This window comes from Chionomys nivalis, chromosome 1, assembly GCF_950005125.1.
Source record: "Chionomys nivalis chromosome 1, mChiNiv1.1, whole genome shotgun sequence".
NCBI classification, from domain to species: Eukaryota; Metazoa; Chordata; class Mammalia; order Rodentia; family Cricetidae; genus Chionomys; species Chionomys nivalis.
Window position 1 is genome coordinate 165,768,003 of NC_080086.1, and position 27,255 is coordinate 165,795,257.

Consider the following 27,255-nt stretch of genomic DNA (forward strand, 5'->3'; position numbering starts at 1 on the left):
AGGGAGAGACCCACCTAGCCTTTTAACAGCGCAGGTTCTTATTCCTACCTCCCTGCTCCCTAACCACATTACCACACGAGTTCCAAGTTATGCACATCTTTTTTTTTTCTTCTAAAATCTTTTTACTACCCACAAACATAGTCTTTGGTTCTTTAATAAAACCACCACAGCCTCAAGAATGAGCTTCATGTTCAATTCTATCCCAGAGCCTAGTCCTCGGTGACCATCTTCCCTTCCACTCTTGTGTGGTTCATGCCAGGATCTCAGATTTCTTAGGGAGAGGCTGCAGTTTCTACCAGACACCCTGTCCCCACTGCACGCTGTGTGCACGAAAGAGTAACAGCTAAAGCTGGAGGAGGAGATCATTTCTGATTATGTTATCATAATCAAAGGGATTCTTCAAGGCTGGGAAGCGTGTTCTATTGTCAGATGCCACCATGTGGCATGGGCCCAGAGACCCAGATCCTCAGAAGGCTGAGGCAGTGGGATTATCTGAGTCCAAGGGTTCTGAACCAGCGTGGGCAACTTAGCAAGACTGTCAAGGAGACAAACCAGAAGAAGATGCTAAACCAGGAAGAATGAAAGAAGGGCGACTTACGTAAAGCTAGTCAGAATTTACTCCCCTTCCCAAGAATGGCGCTAACTCAGAAGGGAGATTCTCAAAAGATGACAGAAAGCAGGGGGTACTGCGGTGCAAAGCAAGTCCTCAGTCGGAATTCATGAAAACAATGTTGAGAGGAAACAGGCTTGGCTAAACTAGGAGAAACTGGGCCCAGAAGGAACAAGACATTCTCAGAAAGCCAGGTTGGGCTGTGCAGTTCTCTCCACGGCATTTTTACACCGACTTGGGTGCATTTTCTTTCCCTCAGTAACAAAGGTAGCGTGCTTGACACTGAGCCGGCTCTGGGTCGTGACGATCTAGACTGAACTACGCAAAAAACGAATACAGCCGAGGGGCCAAAGAGAAGGTTCAGTGGGAACAAGCCCTGGCCACCAAGCTGGTACTGTGAGCGGAATCTCCAGGATGCACGGTATCCTCTGAACTCTACATGCTCCCTGCGGCACGTTCTATCCTCTCAACCCACACACATGCACAATAAATAAATAAATGTTCTGAAAAAGATTCCGGCTGTAGAAGAAGGAAGGAGAACCAATACCTTTCTGACCTTTATTACCTTCAGTCTCTTTGGCTGAGTCTTCAGACCAGAGGTCAGTTATAACCTTGGGAAGGCTTGAGAAACACCACGCTGGAATGCATCCTCTCCTTAACGGGTTTCACGTCTTTGTGCTCACACTGAATTCCTCCCTAAGTATGAGTCTAGAAACAGGTGGCTGAACGACCCTCTTTATTTCAGTAGGAGAGTTTTATACTTAGATAAATGTGCACAAAATGCTGTTTGGGATTTTCCAGATATTTAACCAATCCATTTGGAAGACTAAAATCTTGGGTATGAAAATCATATCCAAGATTCAATAGATTAACATTTGTTGATCAATCAAATACAAAGTTGTAAAACTATACCGGTTCCGTTCTGTGCTCTATTCACTATGTGCTACTGGAACTAGACTGAAGATTTAAACACACACACAGAGAGAGAGAGAGAGAGAGAGAGAGAGAGACAGAGAGACAGAGAGAGAGAGAGACACAGAGAGACAGAGAGGCAGAGACAGACACAGAGACCGACACAGAGACAGAGAGAGACAGACGGGGCCACAGGGACATCCTTGAGACAAGCATGCCAAGAATGCCCCCTTTATTGTGCTCCGGGCCAGCTTATATAGGGCTCTGGCCACGCCCCAGCTCTTGGGATCTTTTAGCTGCAGACTCATCAGAACCCACTCCCTGCCATCAGGATCTCAAGCTCAGAGCAGAGGAAAACAAATTGTGTTAACAGGAAATTCAGGGTCTGATGGTCCGCAGTTCCCAATACAAAGTGTGTCAATGAATGGGACCAGGTCAATAAAGGTGGAATCTGTTTTCATGATGTGGGAAGCTGTCAAGTGTCAATTCCAGAAACGACAATGGCCAAAATGAAAGGAAAGATACCACAGAGAGCAAGTTTGTAAAGAGGTTGGCACAGGGACACAAAGAGCATCAGGGGAAGTCAGAAACGTATCTTGCTGGCTCATCATGTGTCTGGATTTGGTTTGAGGAAGGCACGACTTCAAGTCGCCTGCGTGTCATTTACCAATTGATGATAGAGAAGACAAGTGCACTTGCAGTGGGTATTCGTTCGCCTACGAGTGCAGTTGTATGGGTATTAGCTCCGCCTACGAGTGCAGTTGTATGGGTATTAGCTCCGCCTACGAGTGCAGTTGTATGGGTATTAGCTCCGCCTATGAGTGCAGTTGCATGGGTATTAGCTCCGCCTACGAGTGCAGTTGTATGGGTATTAGCTCCGCCTACGAGTGCAGTTGTATGGGTATTAGCTCCGCCTATGAGTGCAGTTGCAGTGGGTATTTGCTCCGCCTACGAGTGCAGTTGCATGGGTATTAGCTCCGCCTACAAGTGCAGTTGTATGGGTATTAGCTCCGCCTATGAGTGCAGTTGCAGTGGGTTTTAGTTCCGCCTACAAGTGCACTTGCAGTGGGTATTCGCTCCTCCTATGTACCCACTACATGCAGGGACGTCCACGGGACACCAAGAAAGTGGAAAAAGAGTCAGCTACACGGCCAAGTCCTAAAAATGGGGGTGGTGGTGTGTGACTTTAGTATTCAAGATAGGAAGCAGGAAAATGTACTAGCAAGAAGTCCTGAGTGCAATTACTGGGAAAGCCAAGCATGAAAGAGAGGAGGGCGAAGAAATCCATGGATCATGCTGGCAACACCAGGATCAACTAAACCTACTCAAGCCTCAGGGTATGGATGATCGTGCTACCTACTTTACAAAGGAAACTTGGTGTACTGAAGCCTTATGTTATTAGCTCCAAAAACCTGTGGGTCAGGAACCTGTGTGGCTCAGCTGCAATCTGTGGCTCAGGTTCTTTCCCAAGCTGTAGTCACCTGAAGGTCCACCTCTTTCGTGGCTGTTAGCAGAGTCAAATGTCTGAGGGGCCTTAGTTCCTTGGCTGCTAACTGAACACTTTCCCTCTGTCCCATGGATAGACTGGTCTCTCCACAGGGTAGACTGTAACACGGTGGCTGTCTTTCTGTGGAGCAGTCTAGCAAGACAGAGAGCAAGATGATAGAAGCAGACTCTTTTTTTTATTGACTTCTCCTTTTTGCCCACACTGGAATGGAAGGATATACCCAAAGGTGATGGCTCTTGGAGGCCATTGTGGAAACTGCCTATCACTGGGGCATTACTTGGATCAGACTGTGTCAAATGTAGTTACATGGGGCACAGAAATGTTTGTACCCTGTGTTAAGAAGAATGCACAACTCTTACTTCACTGGTTCATAATGAATACTATTTTAAAAAGAAATAGGGCTGCAGGGCAGTGGTGGCGCACACCTTTAATTCCAGCACTTGGGAGGCAGAGGCAGGTGAATCTACAAGTTCAAGGCCAGTCTGGTGTCCAAAGCAAGTTTCGGGACAGCCAGAGTTCTTAGACAGAGAAACCCTGTCTTGAAAAATAAAAAAGGAAATAGGGCTTTAAAAGCTGAAAGGGTGATTTACAAATTTTTTAAAAAAAGAGCTGTAGTGAAGGAGGTAGCAGGTTAGAAAAGAAAAGCCAAGGGCCTACCGGAAAGTTAAAATTATTATATAAGAAAGGTATGTATTTAAATATTGAAGTAGTCTCAAAAGATCCTAGGCTAAACAAATAGACTCATTTACATGAAAACAAATGTTACTTAAAGACAATGTAAAGTTCTGAGGCTTTTGACTATCCTCACACAGCAAAACCATGCTTTCTAGAGGACAAAGCTATACTGCTCCCGGGCTGTCCCCCTCTAAGATTTTCTGTTAATGGAAGATGGCTAAACTCTAGCCAACTAAGGGCCGTTTCCATAAACGGAAACATGTAAAGAGAAGAACAATCACAACAGGTCATTTCTTCTCTAATGGGGTTGGATTCAATACTCTTTCCCACCAGGGGTGCATGCATCTTCCAGCCATCAAAACAACTCCTTCCCCCTAAGCCCCACTTGATTCATGTGGCACTCAAACGAGCTGACGAGTGTCTGAAATAGTATCTATCCACCTGCTCATCCTGTCTGTCTCTGTGTCTGTCTCTCTCTCTTTTGGCCTAACACTTCTATTGGGAATAAAAAAAGATCCGTGAACCAGGCACTAGTGCCTTGTTCCTGCAATCCGCCCAGCTCTCCAGAGGTGAGGCAGGAAGATCAGGAGTTCAAGGCCAGCCTCAGTCACACAATGAGGTTGAGGACAGTCTGAACTACACCACGTGACCCTGCCTCAAATACAGAACAAACTACAACAAACCTATGAATGAAAGAATATTAACCAACTGATTTAGGACTTGGAAAAGTGTGTCGTTGGTTAGAAGGCCGTTTAATAACGTCTACAAAACCAGGTAAAAAGCAAGCAATGCATGAGCTAGAACTGTTATTATTTGGATTCATGTGCAAGAGTCACGTGCACATTTTCATATATATGTAGTGCATTCTTTAAAAACCCAGACAGACTCAGGCAACCTAAGCTAGTTTGAAATGTGGGCAGCGCTCCAGTTTGCTAGGTTTCTCTAAGGAAATTATGCCAGGAAACAAACCTCACTTAAGTGGATACTCCTAGGGAGGACAGTAGGCGCACACGCCCACTCTTATAAAAATGTATTCTTGTCGCTATTTAATTGGTCGTCTTCTCCAGATCCCTCTCTCTCATTGATCGATGCTCCAGTCGATCATTCCCAGACCCAAGCATCCCATTGGTCCGCCGCGATGCTTGGGCAGGAGGAGTTCCCCAGTGACGTCAAAGAAGCTCTTCGCCCACATTCCGAGGTCTGGGCGGAGATTTCCCGCGACTCTGCCTCTGGGGGCGGGACATGGACGAGAGAGAGACTTTTGATACGGTACACTTGGCAAGACGGGCGTCCGATTGGTCACCGGCCTGGAAGGAGGTGGGGTCGCCTCTGGGTCCAGGAGCCGAACTCAAGAGCCCGAGGGAGTCTCAAAGTTTGTCTGCAGCAGTAGTGGGGAGTGGGCTTGTCGCGCGAGGACTTTTTTTGGGATGAGAGCTGCCTTCTTGCCTTCCTTTTGGATGCACAGCCCGATTTAACCCCTGCACCTTCGGCCCGAGCCCAGCAGGCTTGTCCTCCCCGGGGATTCACAGATCTCCGAGGACACGGGTCGCGGAGCTCTTGGCGGGGCTCTCCCGGGTTCTTGCGCCAGTGCTTAAGTTCCACGCCCGCACACTCAAGCACTCACGGAAAGAAGCGTCTCGCCGGCCCGTTGCGGCTCTGAGAGGTTCCCTCCTGCCTCAGCATCCCCGGCCCCTCGGGGCTCCCACCGCCATGGAGGTGCTGGAAAGCGGGGAGCAGAGCGTCCTGCAATGGGACCGCAAGCTGAGCGAGCTGTCAGAGCCCGGAGAGACCGAGGCCCTCATGTACCACACGGTGAGGACCCGCGGCCAGGCCAGGGAAGTTTTGAGGAGAAAGGCAGTTGTTGTCACCAGTTGGAGACCTGGGAACTGGGAGGCAGCGTCCGGGAAGTGGCATGGCCATAACAAGAGGTCTGGGGATGGGAGTTTTCCTCTCTGAGCAGGGAAAGGTGCCCAGCTGAGCCCTTTAAACTTTCTTCCGAGTAGTGACCCTTTGTATTCCAAAGCCGTTTATACTATTTCTCTATCGGTAGCACATTTCCTATTGCTAACGGTACAGCAATGCTGGGAAGGGGATGTGTTTTGAGAATAATGCCTCCACCCAGTTACATTGATTGTTTTTGTGTGTGTGGTAAGGTTTGTTTAAAAAAAAAATTGGACAAGCTAATATAGTATTTTCTTACCATCTGTTTATCGTCTCTCCCCTTTCCTGTTCCTTAACTTTTTAATTTATATCTTTAAAATGTATGTGCGTGTTGAAAAGCCTTCTTTCTCCACACGGGACAGAGGCCTTCCTTAGCTGCTTCAACTACACAGCCTCGAAGATCTGCTTCCTCCCTTTTCAGGGGCAAGATCTCCGAGAAGTCCGGAAAATCTGAGGCAGCTGCACATTTCAGAGAGGCTTTGGGGAGAGATGGGACAGCTCACCAGTTCCTTCCCTCAGGGACCTCTTGGGAGACTCAACTGTCACAGAGCGTGGCTCATTTAAAGACTTCACTTCCAGCCTTTTGCCATTAAATTTGCAAAAGGGAATCCTGTTTCTGGGAGCCAGGGCCGGTATACTGCTTTGTTTGAGATCTCTGGAAGTTTGTACTGACAGAGAGACAGAGACAGAGACAGTGAGACAGACAGACACTAGGTAAGGACAGGCTTGGCTGCTTTTCTGTCTTGGTGCTGTTAATGGGGTCAGTACCAGGATATTTGAAACTTTTGCAAAAAATGGCCTGCAGGCTCCACCTCTTTGGCCTCTGCTGCTGGCTGACTGTATTTTGGGAAAAGGGATGGGGCCTCCCTGCTGCTTCCCACCAAAGCGTTTGTGGTGGCTGAGAAGGGTTGGTTAAAAAAAGAAGCCATGTGCAGGGTTGAGAGGGAGCGGTAGTTCACTCTGGGGCAAAAGCCAGATGTTGAGTGTGATCCTGATCATCTTGGCCTTTGCCCACTGTCTGTCCCGAAGAAGCCTTTGGGTTGGGAGGCCAGAGGTGCTTCATGTTCTGGAGAAAGAGCCTGAACGTGCTGACCCATAGCTGTTTCCTAACTTTGGGGACTCCAGCTGTTTCCCCTGACATGAGCTACAGCTTGACCATGAGGGAGAGCAAGCTTGTTTTCAGCATCAGCTCTCACTGTGAAAACCTCTCACCCAGCCAGCGGCTGCAAGGCCACAGCTTCGGGCCCCCTTTCAGCAGGTGGGGTAAAGTGTGCAGACAGCCACAGTGCTGGGTGCTGAGAGAAGCCAGAGCAGCCAGGCCGGGCTTTAGATACCCTGGGCTTTGAGATGAGTCCCTACCTGGGACGGGCAGGAACTGTAGGACAAAAGCTTGGCTTGGCTCCAGCCACTGTCTTTACAGTTTCAGAGCTTGAGACCTTGCATTCCTTTTGGTAGTAACAACTCAGGTTTCCTGTGTCGTTGTGATACGGCAGTGATGTGGGGTCCTTTTTTCTGACAATCCTCTGCTTTTCAACAACTGTTAGGGTTTTCAAGCAAATGTCTCCCTTTTGAACCACTCACGCGTAGCGTACAAAATGCCATTCATAATTGCTGCAAGTCATTAGTATGTGTATATGAATTAGTGGTGAAAGAGGTATGGACGGCTGGATCATATTCCTCTGAAGTAGGGCAGGTTTTCAGAATGATCTGAAAGCAGGGACTTTTCTCGGTTACCTCTTGAACTCAGATGTTCAACTTGAACTCAGATGTCTACACTAACGCCGAGCTGTTAGTGTAGATGGCCCATGATGACGGAGGGGCCGATTCCCCATGTGGATGACGTGACGGTCTGTTTTTATTATGTTTTCATTCAAAGATGTTCGTTCCCTTCCTATTTATTGAATAATCTCCATGTGCCAACAATATTCTAAGCGCCCGCGATACATACTGAACAAATATAGACAGCAGCACATGGCTCTGAGCCGTCTGCAGTTTTTTCTGCATGTCTTTGCAAATGTGTTGGGAAAAATAAACAGCACACGATGAGCCTGAAGAGAAGCAAGCGCCACAGCGTGCTCACCATCTTAAGAGCAATGGAAGAAGTAAAAGCAGACCCATGTCACCAGGATAGAGTCCTCAGGTAGAGGAAGGACGGAGGATAGAGCCTCCGTGCAGGGGTTTGCAGGAGGTGAGTCTTGTCTCTGCAGGAGGAGAAGCCCGGGCTCAGGCCAGCTGTCAGAAGGTGGGGAACCTTGGACATGGACTGTGTCTGTGGCATCATCATCGTCTGTTGTAGGTGAGCCTAGCTTGTGATTCAGGCTGCTTCCAAGATGCTGGGACCCAGGTTTGAATGGATCCAGTGAAATTTTCGAAGTTGAGTGTATTGAGAGGAGAACACAGGGGCGGGTGTATGCGGCGGTGGGGGTGTGGGGAGTAGATGAAAGACCATCTTTGTGAAAAGTGCGAAGGAATGATGTTAGCTACAGTCTGTACCTCAAAGAGGGGGGCCTCTGCTATCCATGTGCCCCTGTGAAGTCCTCCAGGCCTTACTCTTTGGTTGGATGCTCTCCTTTTACCTTTTTTTGACCGCGTGTGCGTGCATGCATGAGCGTGTGTGTGTGTGTGCATGCATGAGTGTGTGTGTGTGTGTGTGCGCGCGCGCGTGCATGCGTGCGGTGTGTGTATACACTTTGTGCCTGCAGAAGCCAGAGTAACAGTCTTGGGTGTTATTCCTCAGGACTCTCCACCTCCTTTGTTGTTTGAGACAGGGTCTCTCACTGGCCTGGACCGTGTCCTGTAGACTAGGCTGAATGGGCAGTGAGCCCCAGGATCTATGCTTCTCTCCCTCCCCAGTGCGGGGATCACAAGTCTGAGACAGCAGGCCTGTTTGTTTCCTGTTAACAATGGTTCTTGGGATTGAACTCCAGTCCTTGGGCTTGCAAGGCAAGCACATTCGGGGCTGAGCCCTCTCTCCAGCCCTGCTGTCGCCATCTTAAAAATCTTAGTCATCTTTGAATAGGAGCCCTATAATTTTGTTTTGCAAGGGCTCCCTCAAATTATGTTGGAGTCCCATGAAGAGACGTTACATTTGATGCTTTACTAAAATGATGCTGTTTTCCCTCTTTGGTGACCCAGCGAGAGAACCTTTCTTTGTTTATTTTTCACCGTGGTTCCAGTTATTGAAATAAGGTCCTCAGGACTGCACAGTTAGATACTCTTTCCCAGCTGAGCCATCTTGCTGTTTGAGCCCATCCATCACCCCACCCCCGCCACACACACACACACACACACACACATAATTAGGTTTATTTTATATATAAGAAAACTAAGGCTTGGTGCCTTGGAGCACGTCGTGGGGTTTGGACCCCACAGCTAATTAATAACGTAGCCTGGGTGCAGATCCAGATCTGCCTGGCTCCAAAGCCCATTATTCTATAGGTTAAAATCTCCTGACTTAAAGAAAGGTATCTGATTAGAAGGTTGGAGAGAATGACAGGGTGATCGAAACTGCTGAGTCCCAAAGCAGCCTACGTCTAGCTGGGGCTGGCTGTGTCTCCTGTGACCATGCTCTTTGTTTTAAATTGGGATTTCGTGAACATGTGTGTTCACCACAGCTCGGTCTTAGCAAACCTCTCACATCCTCGGCTTCAAAAGGAGAAAATGTCCAAGTTGCCTAAGGCTGGGATTTTTCTTGCTCAGCTGTGCCTTGTGAACAGGAAGAGCAATGCTTTCCTTGGTTAGCTAGCCGTGAAGACTCCTCTGTCCTGAAGGCTCAAGGCGTAGGGCAGACAGGTTTAAAGGCACCTGAATACTGAAACCCATGGATAGGCTGGATGTGGGCCTGCTCAGTAGGTTCTGAGTGAGGAGAGCTTTGGGCTTCCTCCTGAGGCTCCTCTAAAGCCTTCTGAGCTGGAGGTGTGACTCAGGAGGTCTGTCACCAGCACTGAAGAGAAAAAAAAAGGTGTGATTAAGGTGACAGATGGAATTCTAGTTCAGCGACTAGTCTTCCATGGACGCCGCTGCTTCCAGACTGATCAGGGCTGAAGATGTGTTTAGAGTGACAGCTAACACAGGACCGAGGACTTGTATTGGAGTTGGGGACCCATCTGCAAAACCCGTTTTTACAGGCATGCCTGGATGTTGGACTGTTCTAATGTTATATGAACCCGTGAGAGTCTATTCAAATTTTATTAATGTATCTGTGCACAGTCTGGATCTGGGGATATGATTAAAAAATGGAAAATGGTTTCTGGTGAAAGGATTTGGAGTTCTGGAGTCAGGAGACGGGTTCAGCTACATACTATGCCATTTGCCACTGTTCAACTTAAATATTTTATTTATTGTAATTATTATTTGCGTGTATGTGCATGTGTCTGCATGTGTGTATGTGTTAGACAAATGTGTACTGGAGTGCATGTGTGTGTTAGGCATGTGTGTACTGGTGTATATGTATATGTCTGTGTGTGCATGTGTGTATGTTAGGCACTTGTGTGCTCATCTGTAGGTGTATGTGTGTATGTCTTAGGCATATGTGTACTATTGTGCATATGTGTGTGTGTGTGTGCTAGGCACATGTGTACTGGAGTGCATGTGTGTGTTAGGTTGTGTGTACTAGTGTATATGTCTGTGTGTGCATGTGTGTGTGTTAGGTACTTGTGTGCTAGTCTATAGGTGTGTGTGTATGTCTTAGGCATGTGTCTACTAATGTGTGTGTGTGTGTGTGTATGATAGGCATGTGTGGAGGTCAAAGAACAACTTTCAGTGGTTGGTTGTCTCCTTCCACTGTGAGTTCTAAGCTTTGAACTCAGATGCCAGGCTTGCACAGGAAATACTTTAACGTCGCCAGCCTCCACTGTTTGGATTTTTACATTCTGGATATACTTAGAAAATGAAGACTTGGAGCTGGATGTCATAGTAATGACTATAATCCTAGCATTTGACACCGACACAAAAGAATCACAAGTTCATGGTCAACATGAACTACTACTTAGCAAGTTCCGTGTCAGCCTGGGCTACATAGTGAGACTTTATTAAAAAGACCAGAAAAGGAAAAAAAATGCAGTTTAAGACACCAGGGCAATTCAACTGGACTCTGAAATGAAACTAAAATAGATTCACCTAAATCTGGACTAGAGGTAATTTTCCCGAAAGGAGGTATCAGTACGGAGTGCATTAAAGCTTATCACATATGTTGCGGCAGATCCCGTGTGAAGACACCAGGCAGCAGGGATGCGCGACAGAATGGGATTCCCAGGTTGAAGGCTGATCATGGGTTGTGCAGAATAAACTTTGCCATCCTGGTCACTTCCCCTCTTCTATACCATCTGGCGAATAAAGGCTTTTGTCAACTTTTGCAATAATTCTGACCAGTTAAAAATGAGTAGATAGGAAGTAATCTTGACAGAGATGGCCACAGGTTCTGCTTGGCTTCCATGGGTAGCGCAGATGTAAAATGAGTCGGGGGTTCCATTACTCAGGTCTTCCATCTGGTCACTTTCTGAAGGAAAACGTCTGGTTAGCTGGTGTTAGGGAGGGAGTTAAGGGAACCTGAGGGTATCCCGTGGGAAGCATCTGTTTTTCTCATTTGGCTGACATTGTCTGCTGGGGAGTTGGCTCATCTCATAGGCTGAGGGGTCTGACCTTCCTGCCAGCATGCCCAGAGTCTGGGATGGTTCTAATGGGCAAGGAAGCCCTTGGCCAGATGTTCTCACTCAGATCATCTCCTGTTGTTGCCCCCTGGCAAAGTCCTGATGGGGAATCTGGGTCCTCATTGGTTGAGGCGAGGGAATCCTCTAAAGCAGGAGTTGCTGGTGTTTGTAAACCATTGAATGTGAACGCTGGGAACCAAACCCTGGTCCTCTGCAAGAGCAGCCAGTGCTCTTAGCTGCTGAACCATCTCTGCAGCCCTTAAGAAAATTTCAACAGCTTGGCAGCTGACTTAATTTATTCTCAAGGATTGGGTCATGCGAGTATTATCTAACCCAACAGCTAGAAAAGAATGTAGGCTTGCAAGGATGAACCTAGATTAGTCATTTAGGGCTGAAAGGGATACTAGAGACTTAGGTGTGATTGTTGGTATGATAGTCTTTCAAAAGTTATGTTTGATTAACAAACAAAGGTGTTACTTCTGTCTCTCAAAGGTGGGTTAACACCTATAAAAATGTTTTAAATCGGCGATTATTAGTCGTGAGAACAAAAGAACAATCCCAGAGTCGATGCCATTTGCAAAGTCTAAGGATTGTTTAGGTGCGCCACCAGTGTCCAAGGAAGGAACTGCAGTGTGGCAGGGAAAACCTATGAAATACACACAGTGCCTGTCCATGGGGTGGGGTCAGAGGTGCAGGGAGGGAGTGTCTGTCCTGGCTCATTGGCCGAGATGTGCAGAATTAGCTACATTATCCAGACTCTCAGCATCTGAGCCAAATACCAGGGCTCGAGGCAGCCAGTGGGGCCAGGAATCTTGCTCATCATGCAAGGCAAGAATGACTTGTTCCAGTCCAGGTCCCCAGCAGGGTGAAAGACATTTTCAAGGCTGTTTTCCCACTTGCATGTTGGCCATTCAAATACTGATGAGGCACTGTGTGTCTGCCTGCTGCTTGAACTCGCTGCCATAGCCTGGCCTCGCAGTTGACTGGAGTGTAGCCTTAAGGCCTTGCTGGCTATTTGCTGCGTTGAGCCTATGGCCATAGGGCATCAGCACTGTCCCAGCGATGCATGTTTCCTGCTAGAAGAATTGAAAGGAAATGCTGAGACCTGTCATCACTAGCCTTGAGCTAATCCCCCCCCCCCCCCCCACACACACACACTGGATGTTCTCTAACTCTTCCAGTCAAAGTTCCAGGTGACTTGATTTTTCCCTGGAAGGAACTGTATGCTTTAGCCGTGGGGTACAGAGTGGGTTTTATATGAGGAACCTGATACTTGGAGTCATAAAGTAATTTGCCCCCTCTGGAAGACAGGCTTCTCGAGGCCAGATGTGCCTTTGGTTTTTCCATGCTCCTCTCTTCACTGAGGTCAGGTGTGAAATGCTAAGCAATCCATGAGAGTCCTTTAACACACAGCCATCCTGGAAAATGGATAAGCTGGGTGATTCTGGTCTTTTCTATTAATATAGAATGATATAACTATATATAAAATCTGAAGGCTTTTTAAAGATATGCACATTTAGTTTGATAATAAGGGCTCCGTGGAACCGGCCTAGTGCCTTAGGGCTTCTGTTGCTGTGGTGAAATACCATGACCAAAGCAGTTTGGTGAGAAAGGATTTCTTTGGCTTACACTTCCACATCACTGTTCATCACTAAATGAAGTCAGGACAAGAACCCAAACAGGGCAGGAACCTGGAGGAAGGCACTGATGCAGAGGTCATGGAGTGATGCTGCTTACTGGCTTGCTCCTCATAGCTTGCTCAGCCTGCCTTCTTACAGAACCCAGGACCATCAGCCCAGGGATGGCACCACCCCAATGGGCTGGGCCCAACCCCATTGATCACTAATTAAGAAAATGCCTTATATAGCTAGATTTTATGGAGGCATTTTTTTTTTTCAGTTGAGGTCCTACCTTTTAGGTAACTCTGTCTTGCATCAAATTGACATTAAATTAGCCAGGACACTTGGTATCTATCTCTTTGTTTAGAGAAGACAATGAGGGTGGGACAGTGGTCCAAGAGCCCTGGCTTTCACTGGGTTGGGAGTGGGGCCTGTTTTGTGGGATGGGTGGGTCTTTGATCCAGGCCACTGGTTCTCTGGTGCCCTTGGGTGTGTTAGTTGGATTTGCTTCTTTGCTTCTGATGGATGCATTTATTTATACTCTGTCCTCTGTGTCAAATGTCTTCTGTTTGAGGATGAGCTGTCCCGACCGTGAGAGTCTGATCTCATGTGGGAAGCAGAGGGGGCTTATAATTATTCTCCCTTGTGTATCTGAATTCTCTTGCCAGCTTCTATCTTCTGCTATAAACACAGGTTTCTGCCTTCAACACATGCTCGCCAGCTGCTTCTTCTTGCTCATGTTTCTGTCAGTCTTGTTTATGGTCAAGTTTTTTTTTTCTTTTTCTTTTTTTCTCACACAAGTAGTGATCAGCTTCAGCCCCTGTTTCTCCAGTTTCACCCTGTGCGCTGGTTCCCGTCACTGTGGGCTTCTACAACCTCCCCTTAACTTCAAGTTCAGCCTTCTTTTCTGTGTGTTTACCTGCTGGGCCTTGTGGAAATATTTGGCAGTCTTGACCATAGGCTTTACCTCGTAACTCCCTTTTCCTTTGAGACGGGCTCTTGCATTGTAGGCCAGGCTGGCTTTGACTCACTCTTGCATCTTTTGGCATCAGTTTTCTAAGCACTGGGAACACAGGCGTGTGCTATCGTACCTGGCTATAAGTGGCCTTCGCTTGAGTTTCCGCAACACTGAGGGGGTGGGGTGAGGGACGTAGCTTTCCCTCCATCGCTGGCTTTTTGACCCTATCTTAAATATGACCATTGGGTCCTTGGCTGTCTTCTCTTTGTTTATACTCCCCAGCTCCTAGTGTAGCTGATTCTTTAAGTCTGTTGGTTGTTGATGGAGAGATGGAGATCTTTGGAGTATGACCCCAGATACTTCTGGATCCACCTTAGCCCCAGGTCAGCTTAGGCTGTGTAACCCTTGAATCCTCACAATGTGTTCTTCTGACTAAGAGGAGCTGGGGTTATTTTATCCCTGTTATCAGGTGCCCTTGTTATCACGGGATGTTTGGTGACATAGCAGTCCCAAAGTGTCAACCCGTGCAGTATTCTCTTGGGTCATTCCTGAGACAGCTGCCTCTCGGTTCGGTGTCACCAACCAGACGCAGCCTGTGTTTTGTCTGGATTTCTTCGTACACTTTGGCTAGAGAAATCCTTTGTGGACTTGATGTGGTGGTGATATGTAGAGTTGTTTGACCGTTCGGAAGGTCAGTCCAAAAATCAGACCTTAGGTGACGTCATTTGTACGCCTGTGGGTCTCATGACTGTTCTTAGGGCCGGCTGCAATCAGTTCATATTAAATTGCATGCTTTGGGGTTGGTTTCCTCTGATGTAGTTTATTTAAACTTAACTAGCATTTTAAAAGAGCTTTTTGTTTGTTTGTTTTCCAAGCAGAGTTTCTTCTCTGTGTAACAATCCTCGCTGTCCTGGAACTTGCCTTGTAGACCAGGCTGGCCTCGAACTCACTGAGATCCATCTGCCTCTGCCTCCCAAGTGCCAGGAGTTAAGGCATGTGCCACTGATTGCCCGGCTAGAGCTTTGATTTGTGTTGTTGTTGAGGAGTTCGGATGGGTTCTTCTGAACTGCCCAAATCTCCGTGGCCATTCTTTGTCAGCTGCTCTCAGCTCATGTCTAAAGCATTTTGATGCGGAAGTCATCATAAGCAGTTTGCTTCACACCCTGTGAAGTTTACCCAATCAGAAGTCCGCGTTTGTATTAAATGGGCCGAAATCCCTTCTATGTCTTGGATACCTACCACTGAAAGTTGTTCTTTCGTGTATGTGTCTTTTTAATACAGTATGTCGTTCTGTAGTTTAGGTTGGTCCCAAACTTAATGTGTAGCCAATACCAGAAATCTTCCTGCTTCCGTTTCCAGAAATACTAGAATTACAGGTGTGAGTCGCTACTCCAAGCTAAAAGTCTCCTATCTAAAAACAAAAACAGGCTACTTAGTGTCATAATGAAACCCATTACTTTGCATACTAACAATAATACATTAAAAAAACTCTAGCGAATTTCAGTTGAATGGGCTATTAAAAATAACAACAGTAATAATATTCAATTGGTTGACTATTTCATTTGGACAACCTAATTGATGAGTATAGTTGTGTGCATTTGTTTTTTTTTTTGTTGTTGTTGTTTTTTGGTTTTTCGAGACAGGGTTTCTCTGTACTTTTGGAACCTGTCCTGGAACTAGCTCTTGTAGACCAGGCTGGTCTCGAACTCACAGAGATCCGCTTTGTTTTTATTTTTAAATAGAGTCTCTCTGCAGCCTAGGCTGGTCTTAGGGTCATGATCCTGCTGCCCCATCTTGCTGAGTGCTGGCATTACATACGAATGCCACCTCACCTGGATAAATTACATTGTATAATGGGGAAATCTACTTTCTGGTTTAAAAGTTGGGCTTCAGTGAAACCTAGACAAAATCAAAAGTGGAAAAAAACAGGGAGGTAGGAGACTTTTTTTATATATTAAAGAGAAAAAGCCTTTCAGACTCCTTGGCAAATAAAAAGTGTCTGGGGAGAAGCGAGCCACAGTTTCCAAGTTGTCTGAGTGGAAAATCCTGGTTTGTAGCATTTCATGTCTTGGAAATGTCTGAATAGTTTTTGTGTAAAGGGAAATTCCTTTTGGCTGAGAGAGAGCAAGCTAGCGGGATGCAAACCGATAGGGCAATGTTTTTAGACAAGCGGAGGAAATGGGATTTGTGGTGGTACTGCCTCCCGCACTGGGCAGTCCTGTTCTCAGACAATCTGAGGCAGCCAGTCAGAGTCTTGCAAGGGTTCCATCATCAGGGCCTTCCTAGCTTCCTGCCCACACATCCTGGGGAAATAGCGCTCTCAGCTGGTTCTTCCTCCAGTCTCAAGATCTCTGTGTCTCCCTGTCTCTCTCTCTGTGTCTTTGTCTCTGTGTCTCCTCTCTCTCTCTCTCTCTCTCTCTCTCTCTCTCTCTCTCTCTCTCTCTCTCTCTTGTTTCTTGCCTTTTGAACTGCTTTTCAAAGCCTGCACATGTAGGTAGGCTGACATCTGTTCTTGACCTCGTAGCTCTCCCCGTAGAGTGGGAAGGAAAGAAGGCAAGGAGGTCATTGAATGACAAGCCCTTAAACACGGGAATGTGTTGTGCAGTAGAGCTGTGCTCAGACTCTTTTTACAGCATGGGGAACGGAACAACAAATGAAAGGGATGACCGAGAATGCAGTATCCACAGCGGGCACTGAAGCTCTCCAGCCATCAGAGTACACAATGTAAAAAGTTATAAAACGCTAGTATTGGATCTGGGAATCCTAATTAGTTTGTTTCAGAAAGGGGCTGCAAACTCAAGATCTTTCTGTCTCCATTCCCCAGGTACTAGGATTGCAGATAGGCACCGTCACCTCCCCACAGACACCCCCAAGTACTTTCAAATGTAGTTTGAGAAAGGGGGCTCTGTGGGAAGTGTTGGGAGCTAGTCCGAGATGGTGAAGGGTTTACACATTCTTTCTGTAGACAGGAAGATGGGAGGCAAGGGCGGAAGTAGAAATGGGTTTGAGGAAGGAAACTTAGAAAGGGGTTAAAAGACAAAAGTTGATAGAGGCAGAATGATCTGCTGGCTGTCGAGTTCATCCTTGAGCAGGACATCATGAGGCCTGAAACCACAGGGAGGAGCAATGTATGTATGAGGATTGAAGCCAGATCTGGAGACTTGGTGACTGTGGGGAAGGAAGAGTTGGGTATGGGAGACTTCCTGTCCCCTGTGTTGGCTGGCTGAGTTGCCATTGACCTAGAATGGAAATGTTTGGAGAGCAAATAAGTTTGGTGGGAGAATAATGCGCTCATTTTTAGACTTGGTGACAGACGTATTTGTGAGATATTCAGGAACGATGTCTGAAAAGCATTTGGAAAATTGGATCTGGAGTTCTGGAGAGGGGTTCCAAGTGGAGACTTAAATTGGGGTGCTGGGAGTCTGATGCTTTGTAGTGAAGCCAGGGGTCCACATACAGTAGTCCAGACAGGCCCTGGGTGAGGGGCAGAGGAAGAGTAGACGGAGAATGGAGTGGGGGATACGGGAGCACAGCATGGCGCAGGAATAGGCACAGAGCTCAGAGAGAGGGCAGAAAGTGAGCGGACTTCTTTCGCTGGATCCCAAAGAGGGGCAAGATGCTGGGAGTGGTCAAGGTCAGGAAGGCAGTGTGTACCCTCTAGGGATGGATTTGCTGGCTTGTCCAGGGCTGTAGCAGTGTCTCTGCAGCCACAGGTCTTCTCTGGTGGCAGAACCATTGTGCAGCGCAGGGGAATCCATCTTGGAAGAGCTGTCTGGTAAGAGTGCAGACTGCAGGAAGGAGGGGGAGCTAATGCAGGTGTATACACAGTACTGCTTGCTCTGCTTTATAAAAGGGTTAATGCTGGTTTTCAAAACCAGCAGCATCCTTGGTGCCTCTGTGGCCCTACTTTCATTCTGTCCATGATGAGTCTGTTTGTCCCTGGATGTCCTTCCCAGGCAGCACAGTGGTGTGCGTGTGTGTGTGTGTGTGTGTGTGTTTGTGCTTGCCCTTGCACAGTATGTAGATCCCAGGCTTTGTGGTCCACAGAAAGATGGATGGCCACAACCGTATAAAAGCGCTGGAGTTTGTCACGTGGCCATAAAGATTCCATTTCCCTTCTTTCCTTCTGATTCTTTCCCTGAGAAAGCACTCGGCATACCCACTCATGTCTCAGATGGGTGTACCAACAGAGTCATCAACAATATTCACACTCCAGAGAAATAGAGAGAAAGTCAGGTGTGGCAGCCTAAACCTGTGAATCCCAGCATTTGGGAGGTAGACAAGAGGATCAGGAGTTCAAAGCAAATACCAACCACAGATGCATGAGATTCTGTTTCAATAAGAGAAATAAAGAAAGAGAAATGAGGGAAGGAGAGAGAGAGATAAAAAGAATAGAGAGGGGAAAAAAAGCTTCCCCAAACAACTGGGCTCCAGTTTTGTATGAAATAACAGGGCAGGTGAGGACAGATGGCTTTGTAGTACAGTCAGCCTGTAGGAAGAACTAAAATAAATAACCGCCGCTTCAAAGAAAATGAGCAATCCCACTGTCGCCACAGAGGACTGTGGCGGGACACATGTCTGCTCCCCTGCAGACCCCTGCCCGATTCTACGCTCACTCTTAGCCTGATTGAGTTCAGGGATGTTCTTTTCATGTCTTCTGCTTCCCAGGGACATGAGGAGGTCAGGCACACGGGGGGGCTGAAGAGAGATCTGGCTGTGGAGAGAATTTCTATTTCTGAACAGCCCAATGCTTCTAGAAGGGCTTCCCCTGGGAGCTGGGATTCACCCCACCAACCTGTGTGTGTGGCTGGGGGAGGGGAGTTTCTGAGGTCCCGCTAGGACACAGAGAACTAACTTGAGGCCTTTGGGTCTTGAGTTTTGTTATTTTATTTTTGTGATTGGGTCTCATCTAGTTCAGGCTGGCCTTGAAAACACTTTTTTTTTGTTGTTTATTTTAAAAACATTTGTCTCTTTGTGCAAATACACAAGTGCATGTGTGTTCCATCTGTGTATGTCTCTTTGTGTGAATACACAAGTGCATTGTGTTCCATGTGTGTATGTATGTGTCTCTGTGTGAGAATACACAAGTGCATGTGTGTTCCATGTGTGCATGTGTCTCTGTGTGATAATACACAAGTGCATGTGTGTTCCATTTGTGCATGTGTCTCTGTGTGAGAATACACAAGTGCATGTGTGTTCCATGTGTGCATGTGTCTCTGTGTGATAATACACAAGTGCATGTGTGTTCCATGTGTGCATGTGTCTCTGTGTGAGAATACACAAGTGCATGTGTGTTCCATCTGTGTATGTCTCTGTGTGAGAATACACAAGTACATTTGTGTTCCAGGGAGGCCAGAAGAAAATGTCAGGTCCTCTGGAACTGGAGTCATAGACACCTGTACACCACTGTACACCGCTCGACGTTGATACTGGGAAGAGAATTCTGGTCATATGAAGAGCAAGTGCCCTGACTTTACACTCTCCTATAGTCAAGGATGACCTTGAGTTTCTGATCTCCAATAACAGGGATGTGCCCCCATGCCTGTCTTATATGTTGCCGGCTTTCGAACCTAGGGCATGTGCATGCTAAGGGCACACTCTGCCAAAAGGGCTTCACCCCCAGCCGTTTCACATTCTTTCAATAACAAAATGTCTTGCAAACTTGAAACATCTGTAAAGAAATGTTTTCTTTAAAAAAGTGATCTTATCTTAAAAATTTATTTGGTTTATTGTGTGGGGTACTTTGCCTGCATATGAATATATACCACATTTGTGCCTGGTGTCCAAGGAAACCAGAAGAGGGCATTGGATGCCCTGGAACTGGAGCTACAGACAACTGTGAGCTGCCATGTGGGTGTTGGGAACCTAATCCAGGTCCTCTGCATGAGCAGCAATTGCTCTTAATCTCTGAGCCATCTCTCTAGCCCCTAACTATTATTTTAAAAACAGTTTTAGGTAGATAGCAAAACTGAGCAGAGGGGCAGGAAGTTTCTGGGACCCTTGCCTTGGCTTAAGCATCTCCATCACTGGATTATCTGTCACACTGGAGATCTTGGCTTCGTCAGCTGCGCTTGCATGGGACAGTGCTTTACTTTAACTTTGCATCCTAAGATCAGTCGCAATGATTTCTCCCATAGCAGGGATCTGGATTGGCCTACGAGAGCCTCAGGCTCGTTGGCATATGCATGCTGCTTTCCCTTGCTCAAACACCCACGTGCAATTGGTGGATTTCAGTAGAGAACACTTGAAAAGTTAAGAGTCTCTGGCTCCCCGTTTCCATTCCAGGTGACTTAGTCACCATCCTTTGCAAACAGGGTTGGAATCTATCAGAGAATGTATGAAATTCTAGCCTATTTACATATTTACATAAAACTAAAGACTCCCCAAGCCAGTCTTTGCTACTCTGACTTTTAGCTGCCGGCCTGGCCATACATTCACCTGGGAGGTGCTGCTTGAAGTTGTTTTTCTAGTTCTGTTCTGGGTTTGCGAGTTTTCTTTCCAGGATTCTTGCTGCTGGCTGTGGGAGCCTCTGGAAGGCGAGGGGGGGGGGGCACGGAGGAAGGGGAGTGCAGCGCCTAGGGGTGAGACCAGGTGAGACCCAGATGGAAACAGGTCTGCCGTCCTTTGGGTTCAGGGCATCATGGGCTATATAAACACATTCAGTGACCTTGGCAGTCTTGAGGTGCACATTGTTCTTGTGTGGTGAGAAAGAATGGCATGCAGACACGTAGCTGCCAGTAGCAAATCTTTTGGTGAGGGACATGAGGTTCTTTGGTGTTGCCTTTGATTTATGGGAAGAAACTGGACCAGCCGGAAGGTCAGGTGGACCAAGAGAGGTGGGATTTTCAATTTCTTCCTGATTCTGTGGTGGGATGCTCTTTGCTTTTTTGTTTGCAGATGGCTCGGCCCCTGGGGGAGGGAATGGAAGTGGAGTTTTGGGGTTTTGGCTTTTTTTTTGGATTTTCGAGACAGGGGACAGGGTTTCTCCGTAGCTTTTTGGTTCCTGTCCTGGAACTAGCTCTTGTAGACCAGGCTGACCTCGAACTCACAGAGATCCGCCTGCCTCTGCCTCCCGAGTGCTGGGATTAAAGGTGTGTGCCACCACTGGCTGGCTGGGGTTTTGGCTTTTATACATCTTCCTAGCCCTGACTGTCATTAACAGACGATTGAGGGTGTATAAGCTCTGCTGTCGTGACACACAGAGAAAATTATGGTATCCATAGACTCCCTGAAGTCTGGGATGAAGCTAGTCACAGAAGGGCCGTTCCACCTCAAGTGGTGTGGGCTCCAGCTTCCCTTGCTGGTTCCCCATTCCCAGCCACGTGACTGGAGCTGGGGTGTCCCATGCCACACTTGTCGGAAATCCCTGAGAACTATTGTTGCCAGGGATTCCCTTCAATCAGATAAATACCGTGAGCGCATAGCTCCGTATGTTTAGCCACCGTGGGGGTCCCCAACTTCCAGCGTTGGATACTTTGCAACTATCCAATAAAATGGTTGATGAGTGATGGGTAAATGTTGGAATGAATGTGGTTCTGACCGTATAACAACCCCTGAATGTCTTTCTGAGGCTATTTCATGAGGTCATGGGAGAGAAAGGGTGACACAGAGTAAGTGTGCTGCTGTGCGTTGTACCGACCTGCTTACTTCTCAGGAGGGACCAACTTCTTTTCCTCTAGTTTCCTATTTCAGTAATTGCAGACAGACATAGGAATCAAAGTTTGTTGAATTATGAACTTATGGTGAAAAGAGCAATAAACAGAACAGGGTCTGTGCATTGCGGCTAAGTTGTGAGCAGACTTTGAGGGAACATAGATGCTGTGAGTTTGGCTCCCTCCTGAATCCTCTTGGGCCCCAGGCCCTTTGGTGATTTGCATGGCTGAATTCACACTTTAATTTCTTGGGCACCTGCTCCAGAGGAACTGAAATTCTTCTGTGAGTTTTGGTGGGGGAGGGTTGAGGCAGGTGTTTCTGTTTTTGCAGTTACAAGAGGGGGAAAGAAGGGAATGGGCCATTCCACATACCTGCCCAGCCTCTGTGGCAGCTGCCCACTGCTGGACATTGAGGTGACCAACTTCGTGTTTTTCTTAGATAAATAGCTTCTCACCAGTTGTGGTTGAGTCAGGAATCTGTTAGCATGAGGAGAATGGGGGAGGGAACCATGCGCTTGTCATCGAGTAGCCCAGGTAGGGCTACAACCCATGGCTTTGCAAAGCTCACAGCCTCTCCATTTTATGACACTACTCCCCCTCCCCCAGCCTCCCATGCCCTTGAGAAAGGCATGAGTGAGGACACGAAAACTACATGGAGTGCCTCTGGCCTGGACAGCATTCCTCTTGGACTTTCTGAAGAAGTTCATAAAAGCAGCCTGGAGTGGTAGTACATGTGTGTACTCTAAACGCTCGGGAAGTGGGGATAAGTGGGTCACCACACTTTGAGGTCAGCCAGGGTTACTTCCTGTCAAAAATAATAAATACATGTCCATGAAAGTTGGGTTATCCTCTTCCTCAGAGAGCCTCCTGAGACCCGGGCCCTAAGGTGGCATCTGTCTTTCCTTTCGTCTGGACCTGTCAGCCCCCATTATCCAACAGAAATTCACAGGGACTCTGCCATGCAGATGGACCCTTTCCTCAGTGTTGTATGACTTCGGTCAGTTCAACAGAGCTTTGGGAAGAAGCTTCTAGAAGCCTGAGTTTAAATTTCCATCCCCCCAGGAAGTTACGGTTGTTATTTTCTCTAAAGCATCACTGCCAATCATGGCGTTGACTAAGAAAGAGCGAGCCCTTCCTTCACTGTGCTGGCTGACACCTTTTAACCAATTACTCAACAGTTCTTCTTTGTAGAGCTCCATTACAGCAAAACATTTTACAATGTTTGCAGGCGTTCTGATGTCTCTGGTCTTTCATGAAATGTAGACACTTTTCATGGAAAAGTTTGTCCTTTGGTCTTTGCCAACTGAAAGAGAAGTATCCCAGTAGAGAGACTTTCCTTTCCTTGCTCTTTTGAGAAACTCACTTCAGCCAATTAGCTTTTAGAAAAATAAAACAAAAAACACACCAGTCGCAATTAAAACTATAATCACAATCAACTGGTGATTGTCTGGAAAGCAAAGGGATTTAGACAGGTGAAGAACCTACTTATGCCACTGTCCAATGTTCACGGGGCCTGGAATTTTCCTATATGTTTATTCTTCTGTCTTTAGCCCAGAGACGTTTGCTTTTATGACTACAAATTCATCTGCTTCACTTTCAGCCCGTCCTTAACCTCACTGGTGGAAGGATGTGCAAAGGTCAAGCAGGAAGGGCTGAATGAGGAGCCAAGGGTTCCTCCAAGACCTTCAGCAGAATCCCATTCACCTTTCCTTGGCCACGTCTACCCGAAAGAGTGGCCATCTAGCTTTTTATCATAGCTGAGTACCTTCATGCCTGGAACAAAAACTGTTTTTGTTTTGTTTGTATGTGTGTGTGTGTGGGGGGGGGTGGTTAGCATGAAGGGAAAGGTGGATATTTCATAGCCAGTGTCTGTTGCGTCAGAGTGGCGTATGACCATGCTTATGTATTGATTTATCTGGAGCTAAGTTGTGAGCCAATCACAGCCCCTTCACCCCACAGATAGGGAATTACTTCATTTTCTTCTCTTGCCTCTGGGGGTGGGTGGGTGGATGGGTGGGTGGCAAACCCTCAGTGGTACTTTTGACACTTCTGGGTGGATGCTTATGTCCTGATCTCTTAACTGACTGGAACATGTGTGAACTGTGAGGTTCTCTTCCCCTGGAGAGGTGGGTAGCAGGGAACAGGCAGTGTGTGTGTATAGGAATCAAAAGACCTGATTATGCTTTCTCAGGAAAAGCAGCTAGCCAACAATAATTAAGGGGCCGCCTCTGAGGGCAGGGCCTGGAATCCGGCCTTCTGGAATGATCACAAAAGCCGTTGTAAGACCCAGGTCTGCCCTTGAGAAGTGCAAGCTAGGACAGCCTGCAGTCATAGTTGGGTGGGAGAGACACTGAAGAGGTCAATGGGAGAAGGAGAAAAGGCCATGAAGTCGGAATAGCCAGGCGGAAATGTTGCATGTGTGGCGGGGTGGGGGGTGGGTTGACTTGGAACAGGGTTTGTGGAGCTCCCTACTTGTAACAGGGGTACGCTTTTGAGAGTAAGCAGCTTTGTTGGTTGGAAACAGTGCCTTAAGCAGCCGGAAGCCTGGTGTGTTTTCTCTGTAAGAGCAGCCTGAACCTCTAGTGCTCAGGGGTGTTAGAGTATCCAGGAGACTACAACCCAGAGACAATCAAACTGGTATGAGGCTCAGTTTGTACTGAGACCCTCTGGAAATACTCGCTAGGATATTGGATGTGTACTGTGTACCGACATCTCTTGTGAAATTCCGAAAAAAAAGCAGGCTTGAGCCAAGCAACACGAAATGCTCTCCTAAACTGCACAGTGAGTCTACCACCAGTGTCCTGTGCACACATGTCAGGCCCTGCTGTGACCTCTCTGCTCTACAGAGCATCTTCCAGAAGCCCTGCTTCCTATCGCTAGGTGCCCATTAGACCCTGGCTATTGACAGGACAGAGCTTATGACCCAAGGACCAGAGAGGCACACATCAGCAAGCTACACCACGTACTGAACATCTGTACTCAAAACTTTGCTTTTTTGGAGTGAATATTTAAAAAAAAAAAAAAAAAGTAAAAGAAGCAGCCATGTTACATCACAATTTTGATTAAAGGCATTTTACCCTAGTCTGGCGCACGCCTTTAATCCCAGCACTCGGGAGGCAGAGGCAGGCGGATCTCTGTGAGTTCGAGGCCAGCCTGGTCTACAAAGGGAGTTCCAGGACAGGCTCCAAAGCTACAGAGAAACCCTGTCTCGAAAAACCAAAAAAAAAAAAAAAAAAAAAAAAAAAAAAAAAAAAAAAGATTCTGACTCAGTGGTGGGCTCTGGTGTGTGCTCACCCATAACTTCCCTGAGCTCAGCTGTTGCTCCCCTTCTAGTTCCGGTACGCTTATCCTGGCTAGCTGATTTGGGACATCAGTGGGCTTTTCTGAGTCGATCGTGGTGCAGGCTGGAGTATTTTCCAGTCTCACACTTATTTTTTAACCCTGTTCTTTTTCTTGGCATTGCCAGTTCTTTTCTATACCCATTTTGAATTCTATTTGACCTTGAATTGTTAGGTTGCCTTCAAGTCACTTAAAACCCTTTCAAAACCTGGCAAACAAGAATGTATTTGAAGTGTGTAGGTTTAGAGACTCCGAGCCTGGCTGAGGGCTGAGTCGCTGCTGCTCCCAGTACACTCCACTGTCCTTGAAGTGTGCTCGAGGCATTTGCCACCATACCCACCTGCTTTTCCCATGTGGCCATTGCTTTTTCCTTTATTTCTCTTTTCTTTTGTGCGTTTTGCTCCTGGACCTGCCTTTCCCTTCCTCTCTGGACGCTCTCTTTGCTTCTGTTTCTAGTAGCCCTGAACTTGGTGTTTTTCTGCTCTTACAGTTTTCTCTTTCATTGGAGGGACGTGGTGTGGGTATCACCCACAAGGTGTGTATTTTTACCTGCTGGGGTGGATTTCTCCCTGGTGTATGGAAACTGCATGGCTTTTGCTCTGGATTATGGGGAGCTAAGTGCTCTTAGAGTTAGAGGTGGAAAAGGAATCTGATGGGTGGTTGGCTGTCCCTGTCCCTCATTCTGTTCAGGTGAAGTACTGGGTCTGTAGCCCCAACAGTTTTTCAGCCCAAGTTAAGAGATCTCTGCTGTGTCTTTTTGGAGCTGAACTTGTAGGATGGAGACATGTGAAACTCAGCTGCTCTTTCTAGAGGTCTGTAAGCTTGGAGCAAGCCCTGGGTACCAGTCATCTTCCCTCTCCCTTTCTCCAGCTGCACATATCTAGGCCTAGGGGATTCCCTGCTGTGTGGCACCTTCTTAATTGGGCCTCTGGTCACCTCCTTGACTGAATCTAACCCTTTTGGAGCTGTGGAAGCTTTGCTCTGACTACCTCATCATCTACAGCAAGGGTGCTCACTCTTGGAGGCAGGTCACAATGACCTCGGAGCTTAGAAGACAGTGACATTAATGTCGCAGCCTCAGATTTGGGTTCAGTGGGTTTGGAGAGTTCATCCTTCACACAGGATCCCAGATCCTCTTCCAGAATTGAAGTCTGAGGAGCAGAACGGCTCCACATCACACCTGTGCATGTTAATAATTTTTCCACCACACATATGAATTATTACTAAAGTAATGTCTAAATAAGCACATTGGATCAGGAAAAAACACATTGAATTGCTGCAGTTAAATATACGTGAATACCATAACTAGTTAGATACTGTGCACTCTGGGGATACAGGTAGGTAGATTAATTTTTATCAAAGTTTCCCCATATTCTAGTCACTGTGTTTTGATACTTGGAAACAGTATTTTTTGAAATTAAAGCATTACTATATCATTCCTGCTTTTGTTTTCCTCCCTAAACCTGTCCTGTTCTCTCTTTCTCAAGTTCATAGTCTCCGGTCTCTTTTTCTTTAACTGATGGGGTCTCCCAACTGACGTCTTGTTTCTCTGGGTTTTGCAATCTTTTCGCCCGCTCTTCTGCTGCGTTCTCTGAGTCTCAGGTGCAGAAGTTGTGTTGTAGATGGATCGGTTAGGGCTGGACGCCACATAATCTCTTGTTCTCTGCATTTTGATCAGTTGTGGTTTTTTCTGTAATGGTCTCCTTCTGTTGCAAAGAGAAGTTTCTTTGCTGATGAGAGAAACACTTATCTGTGAGTCTGTGCTTATTAAATTTGGGAACTTCTGGCTGAGCCTTAGTCCCACCACCTGGCATGTGGCTTCCTGGACCCTCGGCATTCTTCAGTGTGTCAGATCCAGAGGCCAGATGAGGCTGAGGGAGTTCAGCAAACTGAGCCCCCCTCCCCAGATTGCCTCCTTCGGGGTCAGCTCATCATATGTATTGGGACCCCCCTGCACTTCTTGACCAGTACTTCATACATCTGTCCACTCAAAAGCCCCAGCATGCGCCGAGGCACGGATCTGGTCAGTGTTCTGTTGAAATCAGTCAGGCAGGAGGTCTGTGTACACCTTGTGTTCTTTGATAGTTTGAACTGACGGCCTCACCTGGCTCTGTGTGTTGCTCAGCCTGCCTGGCAGAGTTTGCCATGCCCTGACCTCGGGAGGTGGAAGCAGGAAACTCAAGCTACACAGTTTTACAAGAGAAAACAGATAAAGCGTCCCTCCAGAGCTGTGATAGGCACACACAGGTGACAGGTGCAGGCCCTCCTCCCCTCACTGCCTCCCGCAGACAACCCTCATGAACCTAGCAGACACAGGGAAGGTGGCCCCAGGAGTGCAGAAGGAAGGAGCGCTTAAGATCAGTTCACAGGAACGGCGGCCCCTCAGCTTCCATG

The 27,255-nt window shown here is 47.2% G+C and overlaps 1 protein-coding gene across 1 annotated transcript in view; it reads left to right on the plus strand.

Moving 5' to 3' along the window:
- Positions 1 to 5,067: 5,067 nt before the first annotated feature.
- The window catches only part of Creb3l2 (cAMP responsive element binding protein 3 like 2), a 121,636-nt gene continuing 99,448 nt past the window's right edge, over positions 5,068 to 27,255 (plus strand). The window contains exon 1 of the mRNA XM_057777083.1: positions 5,068 to 5,516. Coding sequence (XP_057633066.1) covers positions 5,415 to 5,516 — 102 coding nt within the window. The 5' untranslated portion in view covers positions 5,068 to 5,414. The remainder of the gene's footprint in view (positions 5,517 to 27,255) is intronic.